This window comes from Quercus lobata, chromosome 8, assembly GCF_001633185.2.
Source record: "Quercus lobata isolate SW786 chromosome 8, ValleyOak3.0 Primary Assembly, whole genome shotgun sequence".
Taxonomy (NCBI): Eukaryota; Viridiplantae; Streptophyta; class Magnoliopsida; order Fagales; family Fagaceae; genus Quercus; species Quercus lobata.
Window position 1 is genome coordinate 61,642,121 of NC_044911.1, and position 24,102 is coordinate 61,666,222.

At 34.8% G+C, this 24,102-nt stretch overlaps 3 protein-coding genes across 4 annotated transcripts; 2 read left to right on the forward strand and 1 right to left on the reverse strand.

Annotated features, from left to right (window-relative positions):
- The first annotated feature begins 1,418 nt into the window (after window positions 1-1,418).
- On the forward strand, window positions 1,419-9,788 carry LOC115957814 (probable receptor-like protein kinase At5g24010). The gene is made up of 2 exons (XM_031076147.1): window positions 1,419-1,535; window positions 7,109-9,788. The coding sequence occupies exon 2, from the start codon at window positions 7,168-7,170 to the stop codon at window positions 9,643-9,645; it is 2,478 nt and encodes an 825-aa protein (XP_030932007.1). The 5' UTR covers window positions 1,419-1,535; window positions 7,109-7,167; the 3' UTR covers window positions 9,646-9,788.
- On the forward strand, window positions 1,470-4,215 carry LOC115957813 (probable receptor-like protein kinase At5g24010). The gene has a single exon (XM_031076146.1). It carries the CDS (start codon window positions 1,591-1,593, stop codon window positions 4,066-4,068), a length of 2,478 nt encoding a protein of 825 aa, XP_030932006.1. The 5' UTR covers window positions 1,470-1,590; the 3' UTR covers window positions 4,069-4,215.
- LOC115957815 (delta-1-pyrroline-5-carboxylate synthase-like) lies at window positions 5,936-20,970 on the reverse strand. Of its 2 annotated transcripts, XR_004084402.1 has the most exons (21): window positions 20,702-20,970; window positions 19,796-19,867; window positions 19,614-19,717; window positions 19,331-19,433; window positions 19,053-19,214; window positions 17,918-18,195; window positions 17,309-17,459; window positions 17,031-17,195; window positions 16,729-16,806; window positions 16,322-16,411; window positions 15,298-15,384; window positions 15,090-15,176; window positions 14,906-15,002; window positions 14,680-14,783; window positions 14,491-14,566; window positions 13,678-13,828; window positions 13,489-13,557; window positions 13,244-13,310; window positions 12,240-12,310; window positions 11,041-11,258; window positions 5,936-6,067 (listed from the first exon to the last, which is right to left on the reverse strand). XR_004084402.1 is itself a non-coding variant. In XM_031076148.1 (20 exons), exons 1-20 carry the CDS (start codon window positions 20,759-20,761, stop codon window positions 11,177-11,179), a joined length of 2,154 nt encoding a protein of 717 aa, XP_030932008.1. In that variant the 5' UTR covers window positions 20,762-20,970; the 3' UTR covers window positions 10,833-11,176. The 2 variants fall into 2 exon arrangements, 1 of the variants encoding a protein (XP_030932008.1); XM_031076148.1 differs by lacking the exon at window positions 5,936-6,067 and having other exon boundaries at window positions 10,833-11,258.
- Between the last annotated feature and the right edge of the window lie 3,132 nt (window positions 20,971-24,102).

Genomic DNA, 24,102 nt, shown 5'->3' on the forward strand with positions numbered 1-24,102 from the left:
GTTATAAACTGGGAAGACTTTTACATAACAAGACATTACATAACAAGATGCTTCCTAGCAAAACTAAACTGTTGTTTCATTTTGAAGGGAACGTATACATTACAAATGTCCAGGCGCATATATACAATGTAGGATCTAATTTGTGAGTAAATTTACTTTATGGTGTGGTTCAGTGGCGCTGTGTGAAAGTGCTGATTTGACTGAACAGAGAAACGGTTTCTGCAGAATATTTTCGCAAATTTCTGGTCTCAAACAGCTATAAAACGATTTTTTTTGCTTAGATGAATCAAAGTAACTCTCTAAGATGTCATTCTCCTCTCTCTCCTCTACCTCCCCCATTATACCTTTTCCTTTCCTTTCTTTCCGAACTGCCAAACATACCATAGAAGAAACAGTTGTTGGGTGAAAAATCTTGAGTAGTTTGAGAAAATGTTGTATTAATGGCAGGTTTTTATTGAGAGGTTAGTTAAGTTGCTTTTAGTATAAAAATGAAAGCGTTTTGAGGGATGATGGTAAAGATACAATATAGCAAAAACGGTGCCCAACACAACAGTGCCTCCACATGAAGATGAAGGAAGGAAGAAATCATTTCATCCATCGAGGTGCTACTGTTTTTAACTCCTCTTTCCACGTAAAACTATCAATCCTGTCAGCAATCTTCTATTTATTTCCGTGGTCCACAACTCTTCCCATTTAACTCGTAAAGATTTTTACCGAGTAGGTCCCGGTGCATGTTCCTCCTCTTTTCCCACTTACTTTTTCTTTCTTTTGTTGAGAAAAGTTTCCCCTACTTACTTTGACTCTTTATCCAATAGAAACAAAAAGCAGACATTACGACATAACAAGATGCTTCCTAGCAATACTTGCATTCACACTAAATTCATATATGCATGGTCAAAAAACTAGAATAATTGATATTACCCTTAAAACAATTCATATGCTTTTGACTCAAGATCACTTGATAATTATACATACAATATTACCCTCTCCAAATAAAATAAAATAAAAAACTAGACAAATCAATATAAATACAAACCGAATGGCATGGAAATACAAAGCCAGTTCTCAAAATTCTAGAAATCAAGATTTTATTTCAGTTTGATTTCTGAACAAATATGAGTGCTCTTATGATACTATTTTAATTAAAATCCATTTAAGATCATTTTAACTTAGAAAATAAAATTTGAGTTTTTTTTTTTTTTTTTCCCTGTTAGATTCCAGAGATCTCTTCCTTATGCATTCAAGGAACCTCTTTATTTTATTTTACTCCTTTCACACGTTCTGGTAGATGCAAATAATTGGGGAGACTTTTCTATCCTTGAAATGTCTTGGACTCTTATTCAACATGGTGCAGACATATAAAGTAACAAAACGCATCCTTGGCATTACGTTACTGTAGTCATGTTTAGAAGGGAACATGGACATTTCAAACGTCAAAGTCAACAAACACTTTCTCCTACACCTCTAATATCATGTGTGTGTTCAATACAAATTATTTCCATCCACCATTAGTTTCCTCCATATATGCTGATAAGGTTCTCCTCAAGCCTAGTCTCTCACTGAACTAACTAAAAAGCTGCAATTCCTTCCATGGAAAAGTTTCATATTTTCCCTCTCTTCCTTCCATATTTCCTTTCTCTTCTACTTTTCTCATCAGCTTACACCCCTCGAAATAAGTACTTCATCAACTGTGGATCAAAGACCAACGTTACAGTCAATGGTAGGAACTTCGTCGGTGACTCGAATTCAAGCTCACTTTCGTTCTTTGTTGGACCAAGCTCTACTGTAAGTGACACCAACTCATCAACAAATAACTCTCTTTATCAAACTGCGAGAATATTCACAAATTCATCTTTGTATGAGTTTGATATCATTGACAAGGGCAACTACTATGTACGTATCCATTTCTTTCCTTTCGTGTCTGGTAGGACTAATCTGGCTGATGCTCTATTTGATGTTTCGGCTTCTGATTTTTATCTGCTATCAAATTTTGCTCTTCAAAACAATAGTAATTCACCAGTGATTGAGGAATTCTTACTTACTATCAATGGAAGCAAGTTCAGCATCCACTTCACTCCTCATAAGAACTCCTTTGCTTTCGTTAGCGCCGTAGAAGTCTTTCTTGCCCCACCAAACTTCACTACTTATGGTTTCCCTCATGTTACTCCTATGGGGGAAAACGGTAGTTACTATGGTGTAGCATCTCAGGTTTTTCATACAATTCACAGGGTCAATGTTGGAGGTCCAAAGACTAATGACACACTGTGGAGGAATTGGATACCTGATGATGAGTATCTACTTTCTGCAGGATCTGCAAAAACATGTGCTACTTATAATGGTACGCTTCTCTATGATAATCCTGGAGGAACTAATTATAGTGCCCCGGATCTTGTCTACAAGACTTGCAAAGAATTGAATCCCACTGACAACATGGGATCAAATTCTTCTAACATAAGTTGGCAATTTGGTGTGAGTAAGAGATCCAGGCATATGGTTAGGCTTCACTTTTGTGATATCATTAGCAAAGACCCTTATTTTCTCAAGTTCAATCTCTATATTTATAGCAATTTCAGTCAGAAGATAAATCCTTACGATGAAACTGATAAGGTGGCAGCTCCATTTTACTGTGACTTTGTGGTTGATTCAGATGATTCAGGATATATGAACATGAGTGTCGGGCCTAGGGAAGATTCTATAACTAAAACTGCCTATCTAAATGGGGTGGAGATAATGGAATTTATTAAAGAATCAGACTTTGTCCATATTCCAGGCGATCAAAAGAAACTAATTTTTGTTGTGGTAGGTACAGTTTGTGGTGTGACCTTCGTTTTCATTTTGGCACTGCTGTTCTTGTTAAAACGCATGAGAGCAAAGCATGTGGATGGGGTGGGTTCAAAGCCAGAGGTTCATCTTGGAAAAGGATCGACGAATGCCTCCCTCGTTCGTAATTTAAATTTGAAGTTGAAGATGCCTCTTCTTGAAGTACAAGGTGCTACTCATAACTTTGATTCCAAACGGTTGGTAGGTGAGGGTGGATTTGGGAAAGTTTATGAAGGAAGTCTTCAGAATGGCATGAAAGTGGCTGTGAAGCGAAGTGATTCAAAGCATGGCCAGGGCCTTCCAGAATTCACAACAGAAATCTTGGTTTTATCCAGAATTCGCCATCGCCATCTTGTTTCCTTGATTGGATATTGTGATGAAGGGTCTGAGATGATACTGGTGTGTGAATTTATGGAAAAGGGAAGCCTGAGAGAACATTTGTATGATTCCAATGAGAACTCTTCTCAGAGATCAGCTAAAAGGCCCACATTGACCTGGAAGCAAAGGCTTGAGATTTGTATTGGTGCAGCAAAAGGCCTTCATTACCTTCACACTTGCTTACATGGGGGAATCATCCACCGTGATGTTAAGTCAACAAACATATTGTTGAATGAACATTATGTTGCAAAAGTTGCAGATTTTGGCCTTTCAAGATCCGGTCCTGATGATCCAGAACATTTCAGTGTTGGCATAAAAGGTAGCTTTGGTTATGTGGATCCTGAATATTTTAGGTCCTTTCAGTTCACAGACAAGTCTGATGTCTACTCCTTTGGTGTAGTACTTCTTGAAGTGCTTTGTGCCAGACCTGCTATTCTTGACTCACCGAAGAGGGAGGAGGTGAACTTAGCTGAATGGGGGATGTTATGGCAAAAGAAAGGAGGACAACTTGAAAAGATTATGGACCCGCTTTTAGTGGGAGACATTAACCCTGATTCATTGAGAAAATTTGGTGAAACAGCTGTGGGATGTTTGAAGGAAAATGGAGCTGAAAGGCCTACTATGCTTGATGTGCTGTGGGACTTGGAATATGCATTGCAGCTTCAAAAAACTGCAGTGCAAGGAGTACCACATGGGGACAGCACAACAAATGCGATTTTGGGATTGCATTTGACTCAAAATTTGGGTTTGCTTCCTGATATCATCCTTGATGAGGGAGGTGTTGAATGTAATGAAGAGCCCTTAAGAGGGGATAATGGTTCGGATGTAAGTGGAGTTTTCTCTCAAATAGAGATTGATGGTGCAAGATGATCGAAAGTTGCTTTGTGGTGAGGTCCAGAAAGTATCTCTTGTAACAGGTGTACCAAGTTACCCATGTAACAATCAATGAATAAACGTCGTGTAATTCAATTTTATACTCTATTATCAAAGTTGGTCCCACTAATTTTTCACATATTATTCACTCATTGAGTTGTCGCACAGAGGGCTTGTTATTTTATTTTGATTTTTGTTCTTCCCTGTTAGCTCTAGATGTATCTTGATGTGCTGCTGTGTTTACTATTTGTGTTGGAGTGTGCAAGTATATATGCAAGTATGTGGCTGAGAAACAAGACCGTTGAGAATAATATCGTTTATGATAAGGATAAAACTGTAATATTAACACTTACCGATGAAAAGGTATAAGGCGACGTTCCAAACCAACTCGTCGGTCTTACTTGTGTCCATTGACAAGTGACGACTGTAGGAGGTCTACGGGTTCACCTCGAAGCTGACGGGAGCACCTTGGGCAAGGAAGATGGAAAGCTTACGCCAATAAGCTGAAGGAGGTATGCGAGACTCTGACGGTTCTGACGTGGGCCTAACTTGGTCTCCACACATGCATGTATAAGGAAATATCTTGTGTCCCACGCTCAATGCTAATGAAAAGGACTCCTACATGGTATGGGTTTTGCAAAATACGCTTATGGAGGCTCTTATAAGGAAAGGACTTCTAAACCAAGGAAGAGATGTCAACCCTCTACTACTATAAAAACCCCAAAACCCTCACAAACCAAGGTAAGCATAATTTACCCCAGCTCTAGCACTATAGAATTGTGAAAAGTTCTAACTTGACCTTCGGAGAGTATTTGGCCGGCACCACTGGTTATTTTTTCGGCATCATCAGTTTACTCTATGTTTATTTCCTAAAAAATGGAATTAAAGGGAAATGAGAGGAGAGTCGAGGAGAACCTTCACTATTGGAGATGCACTCACTTTCTTAGAGCCCTTTGGTTCTGATTTTCAGGCTGAGTTCTGATGAGAGCCTTCTACATGTGACTAAAGTGATTCTATTTTTTAGGCGCTTTATGGGCTGTTTCAAACGTGAGGAAGTGAAGAAGAAAAAAGAGAACTAAAATTTTTTTTTTTTTAAAAGGATCTTTTTGCATTAGTGGTAAAAACAGCATTGCCAAACCAGTGCTTGAGATAGAGCCTTGGCATGCGCTGAGACTAATACGTTTGCTACACTTATACAAGAGCATTCCGCTGGATGTATGTTCTGAAAAAATAAAAAATAAAAATCAATGGAGATCATCTTGAATCATTATTTGGGATTCCATGTAACATTGTTTTCTTTTCTTTTTTAAGAGATTATGTCTAGGTGATTGCTAGATGAACTAGAAAGTACACCATGCAACAGTTATATGCATTATTATTCTCACTGAATCTACAGGTGATTTACAATTAAACACCCCAAATATGAGAATATACATGTATACCTCTTTGATAAAATGGCTACTATTCATTTCTTTATTTCATTTACTAAAAAATCAAAAGCTACTAATTCATTTCTTTATTTCATTTATAAAATAGGGGAGAGAGAGAGAGAGAGAGAGACCAGGTTGTTAATTCTTGGGTTGATTGAAACTATTTATATCCTACAATAAACTATAGATTATTCAGAATAAGTTATAAATTATAATTTTTTGCAAATAAATTTTAATACCCTAAATTGAGAGATTCGTGTCAAATTGAAATCTTAGTGCTTGTTGAATTGTAAATCCTATCCCACCCCAATTTACTAATCTGTAAGTTTTTACCTTAATAGGATGAAAAGAAAAATAAACATTACAAATCAATCTCAAATTTAGGTACAAAAATTTATAGTTTGAGAGACATTGTAAATAACCCCATTGTTTAAGATAAATATTTGGGGTCACTAGCAATAATGTCAATCAATAAACTGCACCAGTAATTATCAGGCCAAAGGACTGATGAGATGGTTATGATTTCATCAAGGTCGGCTATTTCTTTGCCAAGTTGAACTAAGAAACTGTTGTATTTATGGCAGGTTTTTATTGAGAAGTTAGTTAAGTTGCTTTTAGTATAAAAATGAAAGGGATGGAAGTAAAGATATATACAATATAGCAAAAATGGTGCCCAACACAACAGTGCTTCCACATGAAGATGAAGGAAGGAAGAAATCATTTCATCCATCAAGGTGCTACGTTCCTTCTCTTTTCCCTACTTAATTTTTCTTTCTTTTTTATTTAGAAAAGTTTACCCTACTTACTTTGACTCTTTATTCAATAAAAAAAATAAAAATAAAAAAAGCATACATTACGACATAACAAGATGCTTCCTAGCAATACTTGCATTTACACTAAATTCATATGCATGGTCAAACAACTATAAAAATTGATATTACCCTTAAAACAATTCATATGCTTTTGACTCAAGATCACTTAATAATTATGCATACAATATTACCCTTTCTAAATAAAATAAAATAAACAACTAGACAAATCAATATAAATTCAAACCCAATGGCATGGAAACACAAGCTAGTTCTCAAAATTTTAGAAATCAAGATTTTATTTCAGTTTGATTTCAGAACAAATGGGAGTGCTCTTATGATACTATATTAATTGAAATCCATTTAAGAAAACTTTTACTTGGAATATAAAATTTGAGTTTTTTTTTTTTTTTTTTTTTGCCTGTTAGATTCCAGATATCTCTTCCTTATGTTTTCAAGAACCTCTTTATTGGTTTAAGAATTTGCGTCTGACTAGAACCAGATTAATTTACTCCTTCTCCTTCCACACGGTCTGGTAGATGCAAATAATTGGGGAGACTTTTCTATCCTTGAAATGTCTTGGACTCTTATTCAACATGATGTAGACATATAAAGTAACAAAACGCATCCTTCGCATTACGTTAATTACTGTAGTCATGTTTAGAACGGAACACCGAACATGTACATTTCAAACGTCAAAGTCAACAATACACTTTCTCCTACACCTCTAATATCATGTGTGTGTTCAATACAAATTATTTCCATCCACCATTAGTTTCCTCCATATATGCTGATAAGGTTCTCTTCCATTCTCCCACTGGAACTAACTAAAAAGCAGCAATTCCTACCAATTTTCCATGGAAAAGTTTCACCTTTTCCCTCTCTTCCTTCTATATTTCCTTTCTCTTCTACTTTTCTCATCAGCTTACACCCTTCAAAATAAGTACTTCATCAATTGTGGATCAAAGACCGACGTTACTGTCAATGGTAGGAACTTTGTCGGTGACTCGAATTCAAGCTCACTTTCATTCTCTGTTGGACCAAGCTCTACTGTAAGTGACGCCAACTCATCAACAAATAACTCTCTGTATCAAACTGCAAGAATATTCACAAATCCATCTTTCTATGAGTTTGATATCATTGACAAGGGCACCTACTATGTACGTATCCATTTCTTTCCTTTCGTGTCTGGTAGGACTAATCTGGCTGATGCTCTATTTGATGTTTCGGCTTCTGATTTTTATCTGCTATCAAATTTTGCTCTTCTAAACAATAGTAATTCACCAGTTATAGAGGAATTCTTACTTACTATCAATGGAAGCAAGTTCAGCATCCACTTCACTCCTCATAAGAACTCTTTTGCTTTTGTTAGTGCCATAGAAGTCTTTCTTGCCCCACCAAACTTCACTACTGATGGTTTCCCTCATGTTACTCCTATGGGGGATAACGGTAGTTACGATGGTATAGCATCTCAGGTTTTTCATACAATTCACAGGGTCAATGTTGGAGGTCCACAGACTAACGACACACTGTGGAGGAATTGGATACCTGATGATGAGTATCTACTTTCTGCAGGATACGCAAAAACATGTGCTACTTATAATGGTACGCTTATCTATGATGTTCTTGGAGGAAATAATTATAGTGCTCCAGATCTTGTCTACAAGACTTGCAAAGAATTGAATCCCACTGACAACATGGGATCAAATTCTTCTAACATAAGTTGGCAATTTGGTGTGAGTAAGAGATCCAGGCATATGGTTAGGCTTCACTTTTGTGATATCATTAGCAAAGACCCTTATTTTCTCAAGTTCAATCTCTATATTTATAGCAATTTCAGTCAGGAGATAAATCCTTACGATGAAACTGTTAAGGTGGCAGCTCCATTTTACTGGGACTTTGTGGTTGATTCAGATGATTCAGGGTATATGAACATAAGTGTCGGGCCTAGGGAAGATTCTATAACTAAAACTGCCTATCTAAATGGGGTGGAGATAATGGAATTTATTAAAGAATCAGACTTTGTCCATATTCCAGGCGATCAAAAGAAACTAATTTTTGTTGTGGTAGGTACAGTTTGTGGTGTGACCTTCGTTTTCATTTTGGTAGTGCTGTTCTTGTTAAAACGCATGAGAGCAAAGCATGTTGATGGGGTGGGTTCAAAGCCAGAGGTTCATCTTGGAAAAGGATCGACGAATGCCTCCCTCGTTCGTAATTTAAATTTGAAGTTGAAGATGCCTCTTCTTGAAGTACAAGGTGCTACTCATAACTTTGATTCCAAACGGTTGGTAGGTGAGGGTGGGTTTGGGAAAGTTTATGAGGGAAGTCTTCAGAATGGCATGAAAGTGGCTGTGAAGAGAAGTGATTCAAAGCATGGCCAGGGCCTTCCAGAATTCAAAACAGAAATCTTGGTTTTATCCAGAATTCGCCATCGTCATCTTGTTTCCTTGATTGGATATTGTGATGAAGGGTCTGAGATGATACTGGTGTATGAATTTATGGAAAAGGGAAGTCTGAGAGAACATTTGTATGATTCCAATGAGAACTCTTCTCAGAGATCAGCTAAAAGGCCCACATTGACCTGGAAGCAAAGGCTTGAGATTTGTATTGGTGCAGCAAAAGGCCTTCATTACCTTCACACTTGCTTACATGGGGGAATCATCCACCGTGATGTTAAGTCAACAAACATATTGTTGAATGAACATTATGTTGCAAAAGTTGCAGATTTTGGTCTTTCAAGATCCGGTCCTGATGATCCAGAACATTTCAGTGTTGGCATAAAAGGTAGCTTTGGTTATGTGGATCCTGAATATTTTAGGTCCTTTCAGTTCACAGACAAGTCTGATGTCTACTCCTTTGGTGTTGTACTTCTTGAAGTGCTTTGTGCCAGACCTGCTATTATTGACTCACCGAAGAGGGAGGAGGTGAACTTAGCTGAATGGGGGATGTTATGGCAAAAGAAAGGAGGACAACTTGAAAAGATTATGGACCCGCTTTTAGTGGGAGACATTAACCCTGATTCATTGAGAAAATTTGGTGAAACAGCTGTGGGATGTTTGAAGGAAAATGGAGCTGAAAGGCCTACTATGCTTGATGTGCTGTGGGACTTGGAATATGCATTGCAGCTTCAAAAAACTGCAGTGCAAGGAGTACCAAATGGGGACAGCACAACAAATGCGATTTTGGAATTGCATTTGACTCAAAATTTGGGTTTGCTTCCTGAAATCATCCTTGATGAGGGAGGTGTTGAATGTAATGTAGAGCCCTTAAGAGTGGATAATGGTTCGGATATAAATGGAGTTTTCTCCCAAATAGAGATTGATGGTGCAAGATGATCGAAAGTTGCTTTGTGGTGACAGGTGTACCAAGTTACCCATGTAACAATCAACGAATGAACGTCGTGTAATTCAATTTTATACTCTATTATCAAAGTTGGTCCCACTAATTTTTCACATATTATTCACTCATTGAGTTGTCACACGGAGGGCTTGGTATTTTATTTTGATTTTTGTTCTTCCCTGTTAGCTCTAGATGTATCTTGATGTGCTGCTTTGTTTACTATTGAGAATAATATTGTTTACTATATGTTTATTTCCTGAAAAATGGAATTAAAGGGAAATGAGAGGAGAGTCGAGGAGAACCTTCACTATTAGAGATGCACTCATTTTCTCAAAGCCCTTTGGTTCTGATTTTCAGGCTGAGTTCTGATGGGAGCCTTCTACATGTGACTAAAGTGATTCTATTTTTTGGGCGGTTTATGGGCTGTTTCATATGTGAGGAAGTGAAGTAGAAAAAAGATAATTTAAAAAAAAAAAAAAAAAAAAAAAGGAGGATCTTTTTGCATTAGTGGTAAAAACAGCATTGCCAAACCAGCGCTTGAGATAGAGCCTAGGCATGCGCTGAGATTAATACATTTGCTCCACTTACACATGAGCATTCCGCTGGATGTATGTTCTGAAAAATAAAAAATAAAAATCAATGGAGATCCTCTTGAATCATTATTTGGGATTCCATGTAACATTGTTTTTGTTTTTTTTTATAAGAGATTATGTCTAGGCGATTACTAGATGAACTAGAAAGTACATCATGCAACAGTTATATGCATTATTATTCTCACTGAATCTACACGTGATTTACAATTAAACACCCCAAACATGAGAATATACATGCATACCTCTTTGATAAAATGGCTAATATTCATTTCTTTATTTCATTTACTAAAAAATCAAAAGCTACAAATTCATTTCTTTATTTCATTTATAAAATAGGAGAGAGAGAGAGAGAGAGAGAGAGAGAGAGGCCAGATCGTTAATTCTTGGGTTGATTGTAACTATATATACCCTACAATAAACTACAGATTATTTAGAATAAGTTCTAAATTATAAATTTTTGCAAATAAATTTTAATACCCTAAATTGAGAGATTCGTGTCAAATTGAAAGATTAGTGCTTGTTGAATTGTAACGCCTATCCCACCCGAATTTACTAATCTGTAATTTTGACCTTAATCGGACGAAAAAAAATAAACATTACAAATCAATCTCAAATTTAGGTACAAAAATTTATAGTTTGAGAGACATTGTAAATAAGCGTGTTTAAGATAAATATTTGGGGTCACTAGCAATAAAGTCAATCAATAAACTGCACCAGTAATTATCAGGCCAAAGGACTGATGAGATGGTTATGATTTCATCAGGGTCGGCTATTTCTTTGCCAAGTTGAACTAAGAACCTAATATCAAACCTACCTTATAATACACTACTGATATATAGGAAACAACAGCCAACACAACATTTTTATTCTCTCACTTCTTCTTTTCCCTTATTTCCAGCTTGTGGGCTGAACAGCTGAAGCTCTGGCAACAAACTCAGGACTCGTTTGTGAGGTCCTTGTGGGTGTAAACTATGTCTTTATCACCATCAACCACTTGTCCACTTCCTTTGAGAATCCTGCATATGCCACAAGTATCATGCTTATACCTATGTAGATTCTCCTTGCTAAAACATGTTTCTTGTGATGTTGCATTCTTCACCTTTCGGGAAGTAAGGGGTAAATGAAGTCTATGACTAAAGGCATGTGAAAATAGCAGAGGAAAATAAATTGCTCCAACTATGTGCATTTGGATTAGCTTTTTTTTCTTAGCTAATCTACTCATGTGCAACTTTTAAAAAGCCTCACGTTTTGTAGGGATAGCTGTAACTTTCAAAAACTAAGCAGTTTCACATGATAAGATATCAGTTGCTTTATCTGATATTTCCTTCTCCAATAATAAAATGGTATAGAAGAAAAGGTCATGAAGTCAAGACAAGACCCACTAGATGTATGTGTAACTTACAAATTTAAAAAATGTTAGCTACTTATTTTCTTTCCTGAATGAATAATTGTCAGTTACTTTATAATTTACTTTACAGTTCCTTGTAATGCCAGTGGGATATATTTCTGCATTTAATAATACTTTTCACTAAAATTTTATCCGCATGTTATACAATTGAGTCAAAAAGTGACACCTAATCTTTAAAAGCAAGACTTAGATACAGTACTTAGCTGCTATTCTTTAGATTTCATTTTTAAAATTCTGTCATGTGGATTTTTTCTCTTGGGATGAAAGTGTATTTTCTAATTAAATAACTACATAGCTAAATTTTAAGAGAGGAACCTAAGGAACAGTACCTAAGGTACTATACCTAAGTTTTGTTCAATCTTTAACAACCAAGGCACAAGCAATCCTCAAGTTGTCCCCTCTACATCATGTTATAAGAAAATATGTTATAATGTTTATTTCCAAATGAGGCATGATTTCTTTATCTTTACCAATCTTTGCAACACAAACTTTATATTCTCATCAGGGATGCTTCTATAATTTACCAAAGGGACAAAAAGAAAGAATTTTGATGTCATTAAATATACCAACAGAGATCAGCAGTTCATACCATCGTGTTGTTAACAGTCCTTCAACTCCTACTGGACCCCGAGCATGAATCCGGCTTGTACTTATCCCAACCTAAACAAACCATTAAAGAGAATCAAATACAAGATCAATAACACCAATCAATGTATATATAAAAGCAAAGACCTCATGTGAGAAAGCATGAGATTCTGCCAAGTGACGCATTCTATACAAAAAGAATTGAAATATTCTCAAATGCCACATCAAAAATAAGAACAAATTAAATATTAACTTTTTATTTCATTTGGTTAAATGTTTCAAGACTTTTCTAATTAAAATGTAAATATTCTTTGTATCTTTTGGTTCAATGTTTTAAGACTACTCCCTCAAATATACACACAAAATTCTTTGCATTTCAATTAATCATTTTCACCTCTTGCACTTCTACTCCTTTATATATACCTACCCACCCATGGCCCTTCATGCCATCCCATGTCACAACGGAACAAAAATGATTTCATTTACCTTCAATATTTCGATGATATCTACCTAGCTTTTTCATTCTTGTCTCATCTAATCCTACCCCGTATAAGTTGGCTACAACCAAGAAAGGGGGCGTGCATTTTATATTGAGCGACAATGGTAATTACGATTTTGATGTTAAGGTCAAACGTTGTAGATTTGTGAGTTTTGTAAAGGATGTGATTGATTGTGGGTGTTTGGGATGTGTATTTTGTTTTAGAATTAAGGAGAAAGAGAGAGACACATTTTATATTAACTTTTATTTACAATATTCCTCCAAAGTTGTTTTATTATTTCTCATTACTTGAACTGAATAATTATAATGGATATGTGTGTAAAATTTATAATTGTTTCTTCTTATGATAAACTCATTACTAACAAAATTCTATAACAACTATGCTATAATATATGTACAAAATTCTTCAAAACCATCTTACATAAAATATTACAACATTATCCATGCATCGCACGGTTAACTTACTAGTTTAAGTAAATTTTTGAGCTAACTACTAAATGATGTTATACCTCGGCACCTAGTCCAAACCGAGCCCCATCACAAAATCTGGTACTTGCATTGTGAAAAACAGCAGCACTGCCAAACAAACCACAGTGACTGAATTGTTATCATCACGGATTACAGAATAAATTCTTAACAAAGATCAAACTAGTACTATATTGGTATATCAAATTCAACAGTTCAAAAAAAAAAAAAATGCAGAAGCAATGAAAGTAGAAGTAAATAGTGTGTGTGTGCGCGTGCATGCTCCAACCTGTCAACTTGGTGTAGGAAAACTTCAGCAACTTCCTGGTCTTCTGCAATGATGCAATCAGTATGTGCGCTGCCAAAAAAATTAGAAATAAAATCGATTCATCTCCCAATGTCTTCTAGACAACTTTAGATGTGTGCAGCGAGAGAGGGAATTAATATGATTCTTATCAAAACGGAAATGCTAACATACCTTCCATGTTGATGTATATGATCTATGGCTGCATATACATCATCCACAATTTCAACAGTGCAAGCCAGTGAATTGTACTCATGATGAAATGACCTGGCCTCGGGAAAATTCAGCAGGGAGCTTGCCCGTGGTCCACCATATAAAGTAACACCTGCAAAAGATGCACATCAGTTGTTTAACCTTCTCGATTGTCCTGAAGGTTACTGCATTGCGTAACAGTAGTCAGAATACCAAACTTGAAGACATCTAAAATAGGGTGAAGGAGAAGTATCAGTGATAATTCCATTCCACCATTTTGTTTTGAGCTTTTGGTAAGCTATCATATCAGTCATAAAAGATATCAAAATGAAATTTCAACCTTCTAAACTGCTGTCAAATTTGATCTAATTACAGGAATGCAAAACCTAAATGGCATAATTTTGATACTTCCGCCATTTCAATTTGAGTGTGTTGGTTTGAAACGACACAAATTTTTAATTAAGAAAACAAAGTATACAATTTTTACTAAACTGACCAAAGGTTATGCAACTTTTAATTAGTGTCTTAATTGATTTTTTGAAATATTGAGCTATGGGAAACTCAAGCTTTTAAATAAGAGGTGACGAAAAATTTTCATGTAAACACGACTTATACCTAAATTGGTCAAAACTAACAAAGACTACCCACAGTTGATGGTTCAAGGGTTCTATACTATAAAGAGAAATTTAGCATGATTACAAATACCTTCCAACCTCCCCAGCAATAAAAGGGATACAAAAAGTATGAAGTTTTTTTCACATGTAAAATAAAAAGGGTTTGCAAGAAAAGTCCAACCTTCAACCCGAAGGTCAACAATAAGCTCAGATAGTCCTTCACTCTGACTCAAATCCTTGTGAACAAGAAGTGTTTCCTAAGAAAAGTAAAAGACATCAACCAAAAAAAGTTGTAGACCCTCATTTACAGAAATACTATATAAGGTCATCGAAATTGAAATTATCAGCACAAAAGCCTACAACAAATTACCATTGCATTACAGGCTGCTGGATAATCTACTTTTGCATCCACAACGATTCGCTTTGCCATATCCATGTTAGCAGACTTATCGAGGTAAACATGGCAAATTCCATCTGGTAGCAAACAATGCAGCTTTAGTTATCATATTCTTCTCACAGAATGAAGATTACTAATCCTGATCAAGCACACACTGTAGATTATATATGAACAAACAGATATATGTAGCTTGCCTAACCTGCATGACCCAGAACTGGAATTTTAGTAGAGTTCTTGATTTGAGATACAAGTTTATTGCTGCCCCTTGGAATTACAAGGTCAATCACATCATCGAGCTGGCACACAAATGTAAAGGCTGACTTTTAACTTAGGTCTAAAAATTAACGTCTAGAAAATCAGTTATTGTTATTAGCTCTGCCCACCTTAAGCAGATCAGGAATCTCCTCTCTTGAAGTTACAAGTCCAATAAGTTTTCCACCAACACTATCCGGGATGGCATCAGTGATAATCTACAAATATTCACAAAGAACAGTGACTTAACAACAACTAATTTCACCAACAATGAAGTAGAATTTTGATATTACAAACAAATCTATTCCCAAGAAAAAAGTCATTTAAGGAGGGAGACACCTTGTGCAAGATTGCATTTGAGCGCTTGGCCTCCTTTCCTCCTTTCAGGAGAAGTCCATTCCCACTCCGGATTGCTAATGAAGCTATCTATTCAAATGATTAAAAAAAAAATGCCAGTCTTATAATGATGAAAAAAGGCCAACATTTATGGTTCAAAACATGTGAGCACCATGCCTGTTGTCATTCTTCACCAAATCAGCTCATATGACTTAAATAGTTAAATGAATAAGTACAAACCACACAGTAATGCATCATACACTATTTTTATGTAACAAGTTTACTTGACAATGAATAACCAATGTAACTCGAGCAAGGTACATAAAGTCATAAACACCATTGCTTTTAGTGTCATTACAAACTTCATGGGATAACAATCCCTTTTTTTGTTTTTTTTTAATTGGTAAGTTCCACATGCATCCAATGGGTTTTGAACTCAAGACCTCACTCTCCACCTTGCTCTTACAAGGGTGGGAGGTGCCATTTGAGCTAATGCCCATTAGCTTAATAGGATACTAATCTCTACTCTACAAGTAATCTATAATTCTTTTTTTTAACTGTCACTCTCTTTTAACCTTACATATTACTTATTAATTTCTTTATATGTCAGTACATATATCGACAATGACAGTTCTAGAATATGAACCATCAGAACTTTAATCTGATTTTTGAAGGGTCTGTTGATTCTTTCAAATATTACACAAACCAGACCACAACTGCAGAGATTTTAACCCATCATACTACCTTAATAGCACATTTTGTGCAAGGAAACAAACATTTTTAGGTCAGGCAACCTAACATTGGAGCCCTGCAAACATCATAACCCAATATTTGCTTGCTTTTTACTTCATATTCCCAATCAACAATGCCAACAAAGGTTGTCATTTTGCTAGATAGGTTATCATATAAATCAATAAAGGAACAATATGCCCCAAAGTTATAACAAAATCAAATTAACTCATTCACAATATCCAGAAAAAAATAAAAAATAATGCAAATTTTAGTCCACAATTTAGGTCCTGTATACCTGCACCAGCGCATCAGGACGTGACTCAAAAACAATCAGGAGAACACCCAAGGGAGATGATGTTTTCTCTAATACAAGTCCATCTGCAAGCTGGATGCAAAATTAATCATCAGCAACATCACAGACCTATTGTCAATATTAAGATCTAAATATCTTTTTGGAATATAGATTGTAGGACTTTTATCTGTAATAAATCTGAAAAAAATATCTAGCTTGTTTCTCCTTAGCATTTTTTTTATTGATAAGTTATACATACACCCAATGGGTTTTGAATCACACCACGCCCAAAACTTGTGAGAGAAGGAAGTGTCATTTGCGCCAAGGATCATTGGCCAATCTATACCCTTGGAATTGGTGTGTGAGACTACCCAAAGCCTGAAAATATCATTACAACCTCCCCTGCATACCTCAGTTCTCTTCAGAATGCGACCAATTGGATCTTCCATGTTTGCAAGCACACGTATTGAGTTTGCAAGGCTTGAAATCTGTCAAGTACAATTGATTTGCTGAGAACAAAATATTTAAACGAGCAATGTGCAAGATAAAGACATGTAATCCAATAAGGCCATTACACCCACATGGCACCATTTCTACAGGATCAAAATAAAGATGGACAGAATCCAAAGTGATAAGCAGTAACAGGAATTTTAAAAGAGAAATATATTAATATTGCAATAGAGTCAAACTTATGTTATTTTGCATGTCTTGCCTTCCCAGGCTTTAGAGCCAGCCGAGCTATCAAGGACTTTTCATATCCTGCCTGTTGTGCAGTAGTAACATCAGCTTCATTTTCTGTTTTAATCAGTTTTTCATTTGCTTCTAGGGCATCAGCTATGTCCAGCAGAATGTTTTTCCTATCATGTGAAGAAATGGCCTGTAGAACAAGATATTACTGTGTAATGATGCTTCTGAATCACAATGCTTAAATGGAAGAATGAGTGACCCAATTTGCAGAAGAACCATAAACATGAAGCAACTTGATGATACCTGAAGCCGCCTGGAGCTTTCCCTTGCTGCAACTGCCATCTCACGTGAACTACATTCTTTAACTGTGGCCCATAAATGTGCATCTTGGTGAAAGAGGGTTCCAAGACACTCTCCTTGAAGGACTTTAATAATGTTTTCAGGAGCATACCCACTTCAAAAGAAACAACCAAGAAATCATTGCATAATCATGCAAAGCAGACAGCTTATAAATAAATACCTTCCCTTGACTGAAAAGTTGTACTAGTTATTTAAGTTGTTGGAATAAGATACCAGACTTGAGAAAGAGGGTGGGGGAGGGAGGAAGTAGAGGGCTATAACTTTTTTAATCTAAACTTGTTAAATAGAAGAACTGTAGTACATGAGCAAGATATGAGTAAAAAAAAAGTAAATGACATTAATATTTTATCAAAAATAGATATTTAATATTTTTTTCTATTTCTATAAATTAGAAAGTTATTTTTTTTCTATTTCTATTTCCCTCTTGCAATCACATGGCCCAAAAATGTTCTGATAAAGTGGACAAAATAAAGATATTCCCAGATGTAACATTTGTCCTTGCATTGTGTTTAACCAATTATTGAAGGACAGGCTTCTAGGACAAAAGCATACCTGGTGATAACAACAGGGATGCCGGCATAAGCTGCATTGACAGCAGCTTTTACTTTTGCAGTCATGCCCCCTCTTCCCACCCTAGACTTGTCTCCAAAGGTAATTCCACCTTGATGTTTTTCCTTAACATATGTATGGATTAGCTTTGACTTTGGGTCACTTGGAGGGCCACTATAGAGACCCTCTACATCACTCAACAAAACAAGAAGATCAGCCTTTAGCTCCAAAGCTAGCAGAGCAGCCAAACTGTCATTATCCCAAAATATACCAGAAGAATCCTGCACAAGAAAGGTCTTAATCAGAACCACGAGTAAATGGCACATTAAATACTGAGATAGGTTGAGAGAGTCTAGGAAACACATTTTCAAACTTGCCTTACATGCCAAAAAGATACTATATACTGATTTCCAATAAATCAAGGGTAAATGCCTGAATCTACCATCCTTCCCCCTTGGTACCCCAACCCAAAAGTACTCTTGCTGGTATAGGGGTCAGCGCACACATGCAAGTATATTTGCCGGCAAAAGCCAGTCAGTTTAATGTATAAAAAGATAAGATTACAATCCTAAACATTGTCTCCAATTCTTGTCAAGCTAAACTCATCAGGACTGTGCACATAAGGTTCCCTCTTTACTCTAGGCAAAAATTTTATTATATAATGTGTAACAGCCTATACTCAGCACTACTAAGTCTTAAAAGCAACTGAATTGAAAGTTGAAACCGATTAAGAGGGAAAAACCTAAGGCAATAAAGTCTAAAAAGATTCATATAAGCAAAAACCAGGACATAATTGATGCCAACCAAAGCAAGTATAGCTCAGAGATGAAGGAGGAGATCTCCAGAAAATATAAGTATTACAAGAGTCTTTTTAAACAGTTTGATCATGTTATAGCATTATCGACTTAGGTTAAATGGCTTCTTACATACATTTTTTAAAATAAATAATAATTCAATAGTTGGGGGAAGGGGGAAGGGGGATTTGAACCCTAGAAGCCTCCTTTGGAACACCAGGAAGTGCCAGTTGAGCCATTAGGCTCTTGGCTGAATGGCTTCTTATACATACTGCTATTTCTTGACAATAATAGTAAAATTTACTTCCAAGCAAGAAACAAAGCAGTTAAAAATGGTAACATACCTCATATGGAGCTCTCCTGGTGCTGACTGCATCATTTTCATTGAAAATTGGAATAACCTTGAGAGCTAATAATGACTGTACAGTTTCACTAAGTTGATTTCTAAAAGCTTTGTCCCTAAAATCATTATCTGTTACAAGAAGCTGAGCCGATGTGACATCCAGCTGCAGATGGGGAAAATAGACTAATACATTAAATCCAAAACAACCACAAAAAGGAACATGGTAGAAAAAAAAAAAAATATATATATATATATATATAGGTCAAACATTTTAATTACCTGACTAAACAATGTATCATAGAGAGCCATAAGACAATTTTGTCCAACAGCGGCACATGCCTTTCCATCAAGCTCAACTTGTGGTTTTTGGAGATCAGCAAAGCTGCAAGCAATAAATAATTACCAAGTTCGTAAGCAATTTGAACTAGCTCAAAAAGGAAATCGACCCCCCCACCCCCCCAAAAAAAAATCTTGGTAACGCTGTAACACATTCTAAAGCTTGCTTTATTTTTAAGGCTGCATTCCAAAATCTTTTTTCCTTGAATGTGCATTAATGTCCAACCTGCTGTTAACTAATCTCCTGTATTTAAGCCGTTGGCGGCCAAGGCCGACAGCACCCGACGACACTACAATAACCTCGTAACCTTGAGCGTTCAAATCTTTAATCTGCATCACGTTCAAAATTTAATAATATCGTAACATTCCCAATTTTAGAGCAGCATAAGGTAATATATAATGGTATACCTGTTCACATAGTGCTCCTAGTCTTCCTAGCGCTAGTCTTCCATCGGCTCGAGTAACAACAGCAGTCCCTACCTTCATTAGTTAAAAGCACAATATCAACAAATGTGTAAAAAGCATCAAGGTTTCAAATTAGTCGTGCATACCAACATGACAATTCTCATAATTACTTGAGAGGAAAAAAGTCATTTTTAGTCTCTTTGATGACGTGGCCAAACTAACTTAAGATCATCTCTCCACAAGGACTAAAAGCAATCATTTTAAGTTTGTTAGGGACTAAAAAATCATTCACTTAAAATTTTTTTTTTGGGGACCTTAAGTTCGTTAAGAATTAAAAAGCAATATCTTTAAACTTCAGAGACTAAAATCACTCATAGCCTATGGTTAAGGGACCAACAATGTATTTTGACCACACACCAAAAAAAAAAAAACTAAAAACACATTTTGAGAACCATATGCTTTCTTTAATTGCACGAGAAAATAAATTCATGAAAACAAAACAACAATGTGTGGAATTTTTAGTTAATATTGATTGGGGGCAAAAAAAAAAAAAAAAAAAAAAAAAAGCCCATTACTCCATTTAGATTGGATTATAGTTAGCTTGCACAATATGCTCTAAATGCCAAACCAAAAGTGAGAAATGATAAAATTAAAACCTTATCTGTACAATTTTCTGGGCTAAGAAAACACAGAGCTAGCTAAGCTAAAGCATATATATACATAGAACTGAGAAACAGAGCAATTGAGTATAAACAACCAAACATTGCTTCGTTTTATTTACAGCCGAAAATGGGAGATTTTCATTAAGCAAAAACAAATAGGAAGAATATCTCAATTATAGAAAAATTTGAATGGAAATGTAAATGGAAGAAGAAGAAGAAGATTAAAGAAGGAGAAAATGTGAGAAACCTTGATAACGAGGCGCTTGACTTCTTTCAAGAAAGCTCGAGAGCGATCGAGGCCGTCCATGGCGAACACTGGGCGAGTCCGACTCGGTCAAAAGAACGAGGCGACTCGGACGGCGCAGCCTTGTTGAGTTTTTTTGTTTTTGAGAGAGGGTTTTGTTTTAAAGAGTGGCTAGCTATAGCTTTCAAGTTTTACAAGTTTCAAGTTTTTTTTTAGTTAAACTTTAAAGACTTCAGATGCCAGATGCCGAATTTTATAACATGGACTGTAAATTGCCCTTTCTGTTTCATGCATTGGTCCTGACCAAAAAGCTATAGGCCTTTATAGCGAAAATTTAGAACAGCCAACTCTTTTTACCATAACTGTACCGTGGTAAATTATGATTCATAGAGAAAATATAGTATGTCCAATGTCCATAAAAAGACAAGACAATTATTGATGGTTTCCCGCATCAAAATTGTGATCCTAGAACTACTCCCTTTTTTTTAGGTTTGACTTATTTCTAATTTTTTTTTTTTTTTTTTTGCCGGAATCTCCTTTTGTTTTAACGAGAAATTACTACATCACCTACTAACTAAATAAAATGTGAAAATTAAAATTCATTACCACTTATTATTATATGTTCAAAATAAAATGACATGTCCAATTGAAAAGTACATAAGCGAAACTCTTTTTTTTTTTTCCTTTTCTTTTTCTTCTTCTTTTATTTAATGAAAAATATATAGGGTGGACAAAGTTTGTGGAAGTAGATGAGGAGGTCCTACTTCTACAGCCATATAATTGTAGAACTTAGAGTACGGTTTATCTGTCTACACTTTATTAAAATTTGAAAGTGAGAAAAGGTTAAACTCCAAACTGATTTAGAAGAATTTTTCTTCAACCCATTACGTGACAATTTAAATAAAAAAATTAAAAAAAAAACATCTACATATATCTTTAGTTATATAATTTTGTTAATAAATCATATAGCTTGTTTAAATAATATGTGGTGTAGATATTGATTCGTTTAATGATAGATTAAATGAGTATTAAATTTGTGATTATAAATAAATTGAGTTATACACTCATTTAAATGGATAAAATTAACTTAATACTAATCTTTTTTTTATCTATTTCAATTATCAAATATCATCCATTCAATTTCAAATTTAATTTTATATATATATATATATATAATATCAAAGTGAATACTAAATGATTACCGATTGAATATTCATAATGGACAAAGCGTTCTTCTAAATCATGTTGAAATAATCTTCTTCATCTATTAGGTAACTCATAAGACTATTCCAATAATCCAATCTATGATCCTAGAACTACTCTTTTTTTTCCCCCTTTTCTTTTTCTTTTTCTTTTATTTAATAAAAAAAATATAGGGTGGACAAAGTTTGTGGAAGTAGATTAAGAGGTCCTACTCTTACAGGCTACAGCTATATAATTGTAGAACTTAGAGTAGGATTTATCTGTCCACACCTTATTAAAATTTGAAAGTGGAAAAAGGTTAACTCATAACTAATTTAGAAGAATTTTTCTTCAACCCATTACATGGCAATTAAACAAAAAAATCTACATATATCTTTAGTTATATAATTTTGTTAATAAATCATATACTGTTGCTTGTTTAAATAATATATGTGGTGTGGATATTGATTCATTTAATGATAGGTTAAATGAGTATTAAATTTGTGATTATAACAAAATTGAGTTATATACTCGTTTAAATGGATAAAATTAACTTAATACTAATCTATTTCAATTTTCAAATATCATCTATTAAATTTGTGATTAAAACCGATTTGGATATTCATAATGGACAAAGCTTTCTTCTAAATTGTGTTGAAATAACCTCCTTCATATATTAGGTGACTCATAAGACTATTCCAATCTATGACTATTGGGTGATTCATAAGACTATTAGTGTGTTTTAAGTCATTTTAAAAAATAAAATAAATATTAAGTCATGTTACTAAAAGTATGCATAAAAGTGATTTTTATTTTGTTTTTTAAGATAAGCAAATTGTGCAAAAGATGTGGGGTTTCAACCCACATACATGAGTCACCCTAAAGAATTCGATTACCACTAGTTTACCGCTTGAACCCCACATAGGCAGTCTTGTTAAGTTGCTACGTAATGGCTTGAAGATGCTACCATTGGTGAACTCCTAAGTCCTAACTAATCCACTTATTCAAGTCATCGATCAAGTTGGCAACATAAAAGCACCCCTTTGGCTAGTTAAGGTTGCTTGACCTGATATGCAAAACTCATTGCACAACTCTTAGGGTTCGTTTGGTTGGATAGGTGGAAAAGTGAGAAGGTAGAAAATGGTGGGAGGATAAAAAAATGGAAGGATAGAAAATATTTTAATTTCTTTCCTTTTTATCTGGTTGGGAGTGGAAAAATTGAAGGATGGAAAAAGTGAGTTTGTATAAATTTACTTATATACACTTGTTAAAAAATGATAGCCAATTAAAACAAAAAAGTGACAAACAACTAAAAAAATCACCCAGATTTAAAAAAATATATAAATCATGCCCCAAAAAAATTGTCTAGTTAAAACAAACAAAAAGAAAAAAGAAAAAAAAAAAAAAAAAAAAAAAAAAAAAAAAGAGGAATTGGATGAATTCTCAGTTCTCACGTGTAAAAGCACATGGGCATTTTTGTCTATTAAATAGCCTTATTTTCTTCTTTCAATTTTCTTTTCAATTTGAAAAGAAAACTTTTTGGTGGGTCAGGAAAGAAAGCACCTAGACCCCACTATTTATTTTCCTTCCTCTTCATCCAACTAAACACAATCCAAAAAGTTTTCCTTTACATTTTCTCTCTAAAGTTTTTCATCCATCCTATTTTACCTTCAAACAAACAATCTCTTAAATTCTTGAACCAAACGCCATTAACTTCAAATAATTTTGATGGATAAGTTGGTATTCCATGAAGGATGTCATTTTGAATTTCTCACTCTACGATTGAGATCTTTCTCCAAAAGGGTTTATTATTATTATTATTATTATTATTATTATCCTCCAACAGGTGTTGGGTGTAAGAGCAATTGAGATTTCCCTGATTATTGGTTTTTGTTTTTGTGTATGAGGCTTGAGATTTTTGTTTAATATTATCTTAAATCTTAAATAGTTTTCTAACGGTTTGGTTGAAAAGAAAACAAATGAAATAAGAAAAAAAAGGGGGTAATTTTATTGTTTTATGAGATAATTTTTTAGTTGATGTAGTTTATTTCTTTTTCTTTTCCAATTAAACAAGTTATAACTTTTTTTTTTGGTTATAATTAAACCATTTAATGTAGCACGTAAGCATTTCATCAACCATAAAAAAATTTGGCGAATCAATGATGGTAATTGGCACACAATAATAACATCAAAACATGTTTGAAAAAAATAAGAACGAAATT

Bases quoted from the DNA above. Each gene is read 5' to 3' on its own strand.
- LOC115957813 (XM_031076146.1), top strand. From the start codon at position 1,591: ATGGAAAAGTTTCATATTTTCCCTCTCTTCCTTCCATATTTCCTTTCT.
- LOC115957814 (XM_031076147.1), top strand. From the start codon at position 7,168: ATGGAAAAGTTTCACCTTTTCCCTCTCTTCCTTCTATATTTCCTTTCT.
- LOC115957815 (XM_031076148.1), bottom strand. From the start codon at position 20,761: ATGGACGGCCTCGATCGCTCTCGAGCTTTCTTGAAAGAAGTCAAGCGC. The intron at 19,718-19,795 runs GTATACCATTAT...AACGTGATGCAG, and splicing joins TAGGAGCACTATGTGAACAG to ATTAAAGATTTGAACGCTCA. The intron at 19,434-19,613 runs GTTGGACATTAA...TATTGCTTGCAG, and splicing joins AGGAGATTAGTTAACAGCAG to CTTTGCTGATCTCCAAAAAC.